Source organism: Watersipora subatra, unplaced genomic scaffold, assembly GCF_963576615.1.
Source record: "Watersipora subatra unplaced genomic scaffold, tzWatSuba1.1 SCAFFOLD_27, whole genome shotgun sequence".
NCBI classification, from domain to species: domain Eukaryota; kingdom Metazoa; phylum Bryozoa; class Gymnolaemata; order Cheilostomatida; family Watersiporidae; genus Watersipora; species Watersipora subatra.
The window spans coordinates 866,831-879,057 of record NW_027045397.1 but is presented as its reverse complement, the minus strand read 5'-3'; the positions used below and the strand labels follow the sequence as shown (position 1 = coordinate 879,057).

Below are 12,227 nucleotides of genomic sequence, written 5' to 3'. Positions count from 1 at the left end.
CACAAATAATGAAGAATAACATACTTTATACACGTCATCAATAATGGAAAATAACAGACTTCATAGACGTCACCAATAATGGAAAAGAACAGACTTTATACCTGTCACCAATAATGGATAATAACAGACTTCATACACTTCACCAATAATGGAGAATAACAGACTTTATACACTTCACCAATAATGGAGAATAACAGACTTAATCCACTTCACCAATAATGGAGAACAACAGACTTTATACATGTCACCAATAATGGAGAACAACAGACTTTATAAACTTCACCAGTAATGGAGAATCACAGACTTTATACACTTCACCAATAATGGAGAATAACAGACTTTATACCTGTCACCAATAATGGAGAATAACAGACTTTATACATGTCACCAATAATAGAGAATAACAGACTTTATACAGGTCACCAATAATGGAGAATAACAGACTTGATACATGTCACCAATAATGGAGAATAACAGCCTTTATACACGTCACCAATAATGGAGAATAATAGACTTCATACACTTCACCAATAATGGAGAATAAAGGACTTCATACACGTCACCAATAATGGAGAATTACAGACTTTATACACTTCAATAATAATGGAGAATAAAAGACTATACACTTCACCAATAATGGAGAATAACAGACCTTATACACGTCAACAATAATGGAGAATAACAGACTTTATACCTGTCACCAATAATGGAGAATAACAGACTTTATACACTTCAATAATAAGGGAGAATAACAGACTTTATACACTTCCCCAATAATGGAGAATAACAGACCTTATACATGTCACCAATAATGGAGGATAACCGACTTTATACACTTCACCAATAAAGGAGAACAACAGACTTTATACATGTCACCAATAATGGAGAATAACAGACTTTATACACGTCACCAATAATAGAGAATAACAGACTTTATACACTTCACCAACAATGAAGAATAACAGACTTTATACACTTCACCAATAATGAAGAATGACAGACCTCATACATGTCACCAATAATGGGAATAACAGACTTTATACACGTCACCAATAATGGAAAATAACAGACTTTATACACTTCAATAATAATGGAGAATAACAGACTTTATACACTTCACCAATAATGGAGAATAACAGACTTCATACACGTCACCAATAATGGAGAATAACAGACCTCATACATGTCACCAATAATGGAGAATAACAGACTTCATACACTTCACCAACAAGGGAGAATAACAGACTTTATACTTCTCACCAATAATGGAGAATAACAGACTTTATACACTTCACCAATGGTGAAGAATAACATACTTCATACACGTCACCACTGATGGAGAATAACAGACTTTATACTTAAATAATGGCTTTGTGTTGCCATTGTCAAGTTCTTTGCAAATATGGTGATCTATGTATGTTCTATAGTCGGCTTCCACTAGTTTTTTACAATGTTTAGCATGACTTTTTAGTCGTGCCTTAGGCTCCTCAGTTTGGGTTTGTACCAAATGTTTGTACAGTCTATTTCGTTTTCTAAGTTGCCGAATAGTGCTACGTGTTATCCATGACTTTCTCTTATTGCCTGGTGCTCCCCGGGGCACAGCTTGTTCTACTACCTTAGAAAACAAATCTGTGAAAATAGACCCCAACTGCTCTGTACCAGTATGTGGCAGTGTTGACAGGTGACGTATTTGAAAGTATATATCAGAAAAAGATTGATCTAATTTTTCTTGGTCTGCTCTGTTAAACTGAAAATAGCCAGCCTGAGGAGTATGTATAGTGTCTTTGATTATATATTTACTAGGAATTGTTATTTCGTTGAATATTATGTGATGATCGCTGATACTAGGTTCACATAATGTAACATCTATATCCAAGTTTGATATCACCAGGTCTAGTACATTGCCATCTATGTGTGTTGGTGTTGTTATTGTTTGAGTTAGGCAGTTAATATCAACAAAATCAACAAATTTTTGATGCAAAGCTACTCTATCATTGAGCTTAGCGGCACCCTTTTTATTATCAGACCATTTTATTGCTGGAAGATTAAAATCCCCAGATACTATAATATTGGGACAGGTTACTTCTTCATACCATAGCAAAAGGTCATTAAAATCAGCCTGCCTGGGCGGTCTATAATAGCAGGCAAAGTTGAAACGGTAACCACTGCAGTCTAAGCACAGAGACAAAATTTCTGAGCTGTCAGATATAAAGCAATCAGTGACTATCAATGGACAATCATTGGATACAGCAATCAACACCCCCACCTCCCAAACCAATACCTGTTCGCCTATCTCTTCTATAATATGTATACCCTGGGCAAAGTTCGGCATATCCTATGCTAGCTGTCAATTTTGTTTCAGTGATTGCTAGAATGGATGAATGATGGTTATCAATTATATGTTGCAAATAGTGTGTCTTGTTTCTTAGGCCATTGGCATTCCATAAAAGAAAAGTTATTTTGTTTTTTAATGAGCCTATTTTGTAGTAGTTGACCATGTATCTTTTTCAAACTCGTGAGTTACACCATTTCTAACCCGAAACTTCACACCTTCATGCTTCTCAGCAAGTTCCCTTTTTTTTACGTAATTCAAACTCAATTGCCCTTTCCTCTTGAGTAAGATCTAATGTTGCAAAGGAGTTTTTAGCTTGCTTAAGTCTGTTGTATCTACTAAGAAACTCCCACTTGTCAGATTCAGTGAAGAACTCTAGTTTAACGAGTCTTGGTTTGCTACCACCTGTTTTTCCCAACCTTCTACTATCTTTAAGGTCTCTACCATTAAAAGAAATATTTGTGAGAATGCCATGAATTTCATCGCTGTGAGGTCTAGAACTAATTTCCTCCAGGTTGTGAATTATTGCATTGAATTTTTTACACTCTTTTTCTAAGATAGTAGTTTGTATATTAAGACCTGTTTCAACCCTTTTAGCAATCTGAGTGATCTCACTATTTTGTTTAACAACATCAGCAAAGCTACTATTGTTTTGTAGAGTCTCCATAGACTCAAGTAGTGCACGAGTTGTTTTTTCCTTCTGTTCGTTATTTTGAGTAACCACTTCTCGAACTGACTCACTGCCCTCCCTCAGTGTCTGCAAGGAACCGGACACTGAGTCCATTTTTGACACAAGTTCTTGATTTTTGGTTACTACAACCTCTCTAATTGACTCACTATTATCATTCAATGTTTTGAAGGAGCCCGACAAGGAGTCAATTTTTGAATCAACGGTTTTCAGGGTGGTCATGAGACCTGTAAGTAGCATACATAACTTAACTATGACGATACATACACCAAAGAAATTCAAATTTCAAATATCACCAGAAGATTTACAACTAGTTTCCGTTATGATGCGCATGGCTTTTATATATGGAGATCCAGTGTCGTCGCTAGTCGAATCACTCGTGAGCATGAAATTCATTTACTATTCCAAACTGTAAATTCAAGTCTGTAGAAAGAATAAACATCAGACTCCATGCAACATTGCACTCTCCCAAGCACTCAGGAAAGAGATGCGCAGTTTCGCACTTGAGCTAAGCCAATCAAATAGCATTGACGAAAAGGATTTCCCCGAGTTTTCCATGGCGTTACCGGGTTTTTACTCAGTGAGATAGTGATCAGAAAATAACCAAAAACGTCATTATTGTTTAATAAATACTTATCTCAGCTATTCACAATTGACTTATTTAATCAATAAATATTTAAAAAAAGCAAAATATAGTAATATAAATAGAGATCATACTAAAGTCTGTTAAAAAGTCTGTTAGCCATATTTGGTGCGTAAACATCACGGGCTAGCCGGGTCACGAACTCAAGGATTTTCGCCACGCTCATACAAAACAAAAACAAGCTTTGTTTTTGTTTTGTATGAGCGTGGCGAAAATCCTTGAGTTCGTGACCCGGCTGCGAGAGGAAATTAGCACCCCAAATGAGAACGCGCGCGGGAGGTAGGAATAATGGGTTGTTGGGTTTACCCGCGAGCGCCAAGTACGCCGAGCGTACTTATTCTAATTTCCTAGCTAATTTCGTAGCTAATTTCCTCTCGCTCGTTATCGCGTTCTAAACTACACGTTCTAAACTCGTACACTAAACTTGCATCTTCCCTATCTTGGAGAAAAGATTCTTTCAGCAAGCTTGAATCAGACACCTATCATACCATGAGCACTGACCACACATATCATTGTGAAAAACCAGCAGCCAGTCACCAAGAAGTGGAAGTATCAGAATGGGACAGCATTTGTAAAGTAAGGCATGACATGAACTGAAAACAAGACTCAAGAGACTGTCCTGTGTGGTCTGTCTGTCAGTTCTTTTATCTTCAGTTAAGTTAGGGGAAGAGTAGAGCAGAGATAAAATAATTTGATTTTTAATTTTGTATATAACTACATTGTAACAAAATCAATCACGAACTACTTGCTCTACTTGCACTTTGTGTTATCTAACTGAATACTGAACTCGATTTTGCTTGCTCATACCAAAGACAAGCCAAAGAAAACCTTTTCTCATACAATTGCTTCACAGAATAAATATCATGCCTGCCAAGCATATATTATGAATCAGTCTTTTAAGTCAAGCCTACTCTGTCCAAATTATATGAGGCGCTTCATAAATGAGCTCATCTTTTAGAAGTACTTCGCTTTAATATGACACCTGGTTGTCAAAATCTCCCAAAATTCATGCATTTCATTTGCCCCATTACATTATTTTGGGGGAGGTTGGTGGGCATTTGCCGCCAGCTACTCACTACATTGGTCAAACTACTAATGACGAAGCAACTATACAGTTTATCTTTGCTATCAATCATGGTCTGAGTATGATTGTGATGTGTTCACCAATGAAGGTATTTGATGATACTTTTTGTTCTTAGAATATCCTACCTGAAGGTTTTGCCTACCACCTTCTAAAGCACGAGATGGTCCGAATAACCTCCAAGACGACCTTTGTCTTCTCTGTGAAGGAACTAAAATCAAAATCCGATATCTTGGCTTGGAAGGCCTCGTTTCAGGCAAACAACAGATGGCGCACAAAGGAAATCAGGAAGCCTACAGAAAGACTCCTGTTTCGTGTAAGTTATCACAAGTATAATAGGTATGAAAATACTCTAGTGTTGTTAAACCAGGTTTATCACCAGCCTGCAATGTATAACCAGAATCGCTGGTTGTGACTCAAAAACAGATTCAATCGTTTTCTAACCTCACCACACTCGAAAGACACAAGTCGGGCACAAGACCCGAGTCCGACACACTATACAGTTGTGAAAGAAGAACCTCAAGGGCATTGGATTGGTGCAAGTATAGTATACACTGTCATGTTTGTACTCTGTGGATCTAATATATTACGTACCTTTTTCAGCTTAGAGCTGTTTGTCAGCATCAAACACAGTATCAAAACAAGCATAGCTGCAAAAATAAGCAGAAGAGGAAGCGAAAATATTCCAACATAAAAAACACTGGATGTCCAGCCACGCTCACAATAAATTTAAAGTCAAAGGGAAACATGTAAGTTAGAATATAGCGAGTCTCTCTTATCAATTGCTTTAGGATTTATACATTTTGAGGTAATGCCTGTATTTCAAACCAAAATCGGTTATCAAAATCAATCGGTAACATAACAATTAAATAAAACATTGTTACCCCTGATTCTATGCCTCTAAAAGGATTTTGTAACTTGTTAAGCGACTGTTGGACTGAATTCATCAGATTAGTTAATAGAAATAAATATTTTCTGTTTCAAGGGGATCTAGTGAAGCAGTGGTTAAGCTCAATTTGGCCCACAACCACCAAACAGCTTCTGCTGCTTCATATGGAAAGAATCGTGTCTCTGAAGAAACCACTAGAGCACTAGAACAGCTTTTTGTTGATGGACATTCTCCGATCTCAGCTTTAAGTCATTTGAAAATGACTGTGGAAGAGGATGTTGTCAAACTTGCGAACAGGTCAATCATCCCATCATCCAAGTTCTGCTCAAGGTATATAATTTGTGTGAAGGAAAGGCCAGTTGAACATTGTTTATACGCTCCGCGTACATTGTCTGACCTACAAATTATTTGATAACCATTCAAATTGCTAGCAATTCTCATATTTTGCTTTTTAGACTTTATAACAAACTGAAAAAAATCAAATATGGTGAATTTCAAAAGACAACCGCAGAGATGAGAGAGGCTCTACAAATAAAATTGGAGAATGAGGATGTCAAGTTTTTGACAGGTCTAACAGAGAGCGGCCAAATGGTTGTTTCTCTGATAACTCCACTGATGGAGCGCTCACACAATTTAAGGTCAGCTTCTAAACATTACTGTGACTCTACATAGGTATAGTCTATGTACAGCATGCACTTACTAGATAGGATATAGGATTTAGTGACCCCAACCACTGACCCCAACCACTGATTATATTCCTCTATTAATTGTCATTCAGTGTCATTTATTGTTATTTATCATTTAAATGCGCCTTTATGTTCAAACTGGCAGTGAAAATAACATACATGGCACATAATCTGTTGCAGAGAGTCTGCAGAGATAGTGTTTTTAGATGCCAGTGGTGGAATGGACGGTCACCAGACCCGCCTCTTTCTACTTCTAACCCATTGCCATGGAGGAGGTGTCCCTTTAGGTATGAATAAAATTTAAATACAATGTAATTCTTCATTCACTAATAACAACCTGATTTGATGTTTTTGTTGTTCAAGACAATGCATGCTATAGTTGCAAAAAGCCATGAAGGTTTTGAAATGCTAGAACATCGAAAAACCCAAACTAAACATATTGTGATTTTATTGCAGGTGCATTTCTGACCACAAGTGAAAGTGAAGATGCCATCACCATGGGATTAGACCAGATCAAACAGCTTGCTGACAGTTCTGGCTTCTATAACAGAGGTTTTTCATTATTATTTTTTTGAAGATAATTCATCTGAAACTATAATTCATTGAATGTTGGTACTCGAAAAAACAATGTAGGCTGAGAGACACGTGAAAAAAATCCCCACTCTGTTTAGTGGTTAATGAGTGAACTTGGTAGTACCCAGAACAATGCATTTCACAAATCACATAAAAACTTCTCTTGGCAATCAGTGTTTTGATGACAAGGAACCCATCTCTGCCCTTCTTCGTGTTTGGTATGATCAACACCCATCGTTCAACAATTTTAGGCCTAGTTGGACCAACATTGTTTATGGTTGATGACTCAAAGGCAGAACATGCGGCCATTAACACTGTGTTTCCAGAAAGTCGAGTGCTGCTTTGCACATTCCACATACAGCAAGCGGTGTGGAGATGGCTGTGGAACAGCCACAACAGGATCCACTTGAGAGATCGTAACACATGCATGGAACTGTTTCGTAGGCTTCTCTACAGCGATAGTGAATCTGAATACATGGAAATGTAAGTATAATTTATAATGCTATGTATTTGATATTTGTATTATTCAGAAAGCAATTTTCAAATACCTACTGATATTTTGGAGCGAGAAATGGAGCAGCAATGATTACCCTGTGTTATGGATAATGAAAATAATAAAAGCAGAATATCAGCACCAATCCTTGGTGTTGTTATGTATATGTTAGTGTTTATTTGGTGTAATTTTAGCCTAACTATTATTCCCCAAACCCCAGGAGGGTTGATGACTAATAGTTAGGCTAGGTGTAATTCTTTGTAATTTATCTGGCATACTTTAAATGTATATTTGATGATTTGATTAACAAGCAGCTATTAACAACTTCCTTAATGATTTATAGCTATGAGAGTGACCATTCGTGTCTGGCAAAATATCCAAATTATGCCAATTATCTTGGCGTGTTACATGGCAGGCGAAGTCTTTGGGCTTTGTGCTTCCGCCAGAGCAGTCTCACAAGAGGTGGCTATTAAAAGAAGCTTGTTGCATGCAATCCACTGTTCACTGTTCCTTGCTTCTGCTCTTCACCTTCTTAGCTTTTTAGGTGTATCCATGGGCTATGGTCAATTGAATGTGGTGTTGCATTGCATGTCATACATATAGTGTATACCACAAAGTTCAATGCTTGGCATGAGTCTGCAATTGATATTATGTATGAGAAGAAATCGCATGGAATGTTATTGTCCTTTCATTTGTCTAGTTTATACTCATTTAAGCACCAATTGTATGGCCTTTTAGCTTTATTATATATTGCCTCTTGTATGATTTTATGTGGGCCTGTGCTACCAAATTATTTATTTTATACTTAACATCTATGTTCGATCTTTAAGGTAACAACACCAACAATTTTGTGGAGGCAGCGTTCAGACTCCTCAAGGACACAGTTCTTCATCGAGCTAGAGCGTTCAACTGTGTCCATTTGACGGAGTATCTGATCACAAAATTTGAGAATTCAATTTGTAACAGACTTCTTGATATTGCCCATGGCAGGACAGAGCTTAGACACAGAAGGAAACGACCTGCAACTTCATCAGCAACAATAAAGCATGTGAGTAGCATGTGGTACATGAGGTGGATTAGTTCAATTTATGTTATTGGACGTAATTTTAGAGTAGGGTAAGTTGAGTTACAGGGGAGATGTCTTGTGTCGGATTTCTTGATATTCCCATTAAGCGTTCCTCAAGTATAGTAAGTTCTGCTGCAATAATGACCTTACGGTTTTTTATGTATATATAACTTACTTGGTCTTTGCAGAAGGTTGGTGACCAGTATGAGGTGGTCATAGGGAAGACCAAGAGACTCGTCCAAGCTGATCTAGGTTTGTGTAGCTGCACTTATGGAAACACAGGAAACCTGTGTAAGCACCTGTGGGCTGTGATGGAGAGTGCATTTGAATGTGGAACAAATGCACACCACTATAAGCCACTCCAGCACCAAAGGGAGGTTTTGTTTTGGCTTTCAACAGGTAATACCATAGGACTAATTACTGTTTAAAATGATAATAAGTCAACTAGTTTGCTTAGCCTTGTTAGATGTAAAGTTTGACTATTCACAGTGAACTCTCATAAAACATTCTAAACTATTGTACAGGTCAGAAAGCACAGAAAGGCTGGTTGGAGCCGCTCCACCACAATACTTGTATAAATAATAAAACAATTAGTACAGAAAGAGAAGTAGAAGAACATCTTGAATACGAAGAGATTGTTAAAAGGTACTGGCCTAGTATTAACCATCTTCGCTTCGTAAAATGGAGTGGTCATGTATGACTAACAAAAGTCAGCCATAAAGCTTACTATTACTAAAGATTGGAATTTTTTGAGACGAAGAATTCATTCGAACCACTTGCAGTACGAAAGTATAAATAATCTTTTTCAACTAGAACCTACTTGTGTTATACAATATAAAGTTTGGTCATATGTGGGCATGATTACTCAAACACTAAAATTCATTAGATAGCTGGATATGTTACATTTTGTGAACAATTCATTTGTTTTTATCATTTTAGCGAGAACAGTTATTCAGAAGTGGATGTGATACCAAAGGTTTCTGAACTACAGCGCCAGAAATGGTAGGCCACGAGACAAGGCACATGATCATCATATTTATACATGTTTTTCATTTATAAGCTATTTTGTCACACATGCCTGTTATGACATGTCAGCAATCATCATCGCATAACATACCTGATGTATATTATTTGCCACTGTGGTGATTGATTTGATAAAATCATGTCAGAAGCCCCTTGTCCTATGTTCTCTGTTCAACAAACTTACCACCTTCTGCTTCTTGCTTCATTACTCCAGTGGTGTGTTTACTCTCCTGCTCAGTTTATTCAGTAATGATTTTTGTTTCTCAAATGATTGTACATTTTATGATTCATGCCGAAGTTCATACTCTGTGTGAACAATGATGATTCAATAGTTGAAAGACAAGATTACATAACACTGGGAGATATTACTGTTTATAATATGCACATCATGTACATATTATTGAGTTTTTTAAAGGCAAGCAGCTATTGATGCATTCCACAAGGACATGTCGGATAAACTCGAAAACTACTATGAGGCGGCTATGTATGGTCCGGCCTTTGAGACCTTCATCGAACGGTGGAAGGCCCGTACAGCGAGTCAGAAAATCACTCTCCTGAACACACCATTGTTTTTAGGAGGATACAGTTTTATGCAAAAGAGGTGAATTTTAGGGTGAATTGGCAGGGTGTAGTATTGCCATAGTTTAGATAACAAGTCAGTCAGTTATACATTAATGTACAAGCATGCCTCACATGGTATTAAATGTTGATAGCCGTTTGATACATGCCTAACTATTAGGCCCACCCCCCAGCGGTTTTGGGACTAATAGTTTGGCTGGTGTCAGACACTCCTCATCAGATATTCTGGATAAAGTTTTGTGATTAATCACAGTATCATCAGATTTGTACCATGTAAGACATAACGAAAAACATATTTCACATGAAAAAGAACAAATATCATAATAATTACAGGACTAAAATTGGAGTGCAGCCTTCAGCAGTGGCCAGAAGAAAAAGGCCACTCGGCACAACAACGAGCCAACATGGAGGTTCTCGTAGGAAGGCTGCTGAACATGCCTATGGGAAGGAAACCAAGAAGAACCAACCTGCCCCACACAGTTTATTATTCTGTGTGGAAAGAACCATTTCTTTAGGCAAAACTCACTCCAAGAAATGATACCGGTATGTTTATAGGTATAGAATAGTCTATGGCTGTGACTTGCGCTTTTAATTAACTGTACTCACCAGAATTTATAAATGATGATGTCTTATGAATGATAATGGTTTCTTCTTTACACGTCCAAAGCTCTGTGAGAATATCAGCAGGCCATGCATTTTTATTCGCAGCTGTCCGATCCACATGTTTGAATGGAACATAGGTGTAAAATATTATAAATCTAAAAAACCATCTCCTTAAATCTTTTATCATTTAATCAATTTTATTGATCAGTTTTAGGAATTACTTTTCATTATTGTTGATAAGATGCATGTGAGTACATCTCAAGTCTCATTTGTTAGTTAACACTTTTGTATACTTTCTGTTAGTAACACTTTCTTTTGTTATTATTGTAGTAAATCTTATGACACACTGAATGATGATCAGTTGCCAGTGGCTCAAGAAGATACCATTACTACATCAGAAAATGTTCCAGCATCTCCCATATATGACATGGAAGCTCACCCCTTTGCATTATTTTGTTTTATTATTTTAGGTGTGTTAGGCGTAAGACTTCATCCTCGTACAGTCTGAATAGCATCTTACTGAGTATTTCCAAATAAGGTTTTTATATATTAAAACTTATTGAAAGAATACAATGAACATTCTGGATATACATTGTAAGTGTTTTCAAACTTTATCTCACATTTTATCCCCTAATCCACCACATCATAAAGCAGACGTGATTCCTGGATGAGGCTCAAACATGAGTCTTTTTAATGGCTAACACCAGACATTGTTAGTCAAACTCTAATTTATGCTGTAGCAATAGTGAGGATTAAAACGCTTTTGGGATTTGTAAAAAGATATAAAGACACAGCCTGGCCAATTGTCCTACTTATATTTATTGAGACAGCTTGATCAAACTGAGCCTCTTGATGATTTGATGCCTGCATTTGTGCCAAGAATTGTCTATGTACATGTAGATCACAGCTGACTTGATTTGATCAAGAATTATTGGTTTGATATTGTTACATACTATTACAACTGATCTGTTTCAAAAGTCACATGATGAAATGCGGATGTGTAAGTGAGTTGTGGCATGTAAAAATTCTGCACCAGTTGTATAGCAGCAGTGCTATTCATCACTGTAAATAATTCCTTATTAGATCAGCCAAGCCAAAGGCGTTTTTATAGCTTACCACCCAAAGTGAGAGACTCTCACTGAGAGTATAAGTTCACTCCATTCAATGGTACACACACAAAAACTGAATTAACTTTTGTTCTCGGCGTTGAGGAAAAGATGATCAGTTCCCAAAATTTACATAATCTGCAGCGACATTGCATTTTTCTATAAACAACTGCTCAATCATGAACTGAAGTTTGGAAGACAGCGTACCAAATATCAACAAAGCTACTTCCTCGTTTTGATCAGAGCCGTATAGTTTCAGAGTTCCATGGCCAGCGGAAGCATATATGGGAGCTCTATTTTTTATAAAAGTTATAATGGAGAGGCCGCAACATTAACCAACACATATTACTCTCATTGGCAGTTGCTTTAAAGTTGATTGTTGTATCATACACCATTTGAAAGAGGACAACATTTTCTAGAAGAAACTACCTTTTTTGTAAAAAAATAAAATCTATGCAAAAAAGT

General features: G+C 36.9%; 2 protein-coding genes across 2 annotated transcripts in view; one reads left to right on the top strand and one right to left on the bottom strand.

The window, feature by feature from the left end:
• The window catches only part of LOC137410439 (sacsin-like), a 276,408-nt gene that overhangs the window by 185,418 nt on the left and 78,763 nt on the right, over window positions 1-12,227 (bottom strand). The gene's annotated exons all lie outside the window — the stretch shown is intronic.
• Window positions 4,072-11,451, top strand: LOC137410427 (uncharacterized). The gene is made up of 16 exons (XM_068095846.1): window positions 4,072-4,239; window positions 4,863-5,060; window positions 5,348-5,493; window positions 5,730-5,963; window positions 6,089-6,271; window positions 6,500-6,606; window positions 6,776-6,871; window positions 7,144-7,375; window positions 7,729-7,847; window positions 8,216-8,433; window positions 8,640-8,850; window positions 8,976-9,096; window positions 9,391-9,453; window positions 9,890-10,075; window positions 10,387-10,596; window positions 10,987-11,451. The coding sequence occupies exons 1-15, from the start codon at window positions 4,153-4,155 to the stop codon at window positions 10,589-10,591; spliced, it is 2,406 nt and encodes an 801-aa protein (XP_067951947.1). The 5' UTR covers window positions 4,072-4,152; the 3' UTR covers window positions 10,592-10,596; window positions 10,987-11,451.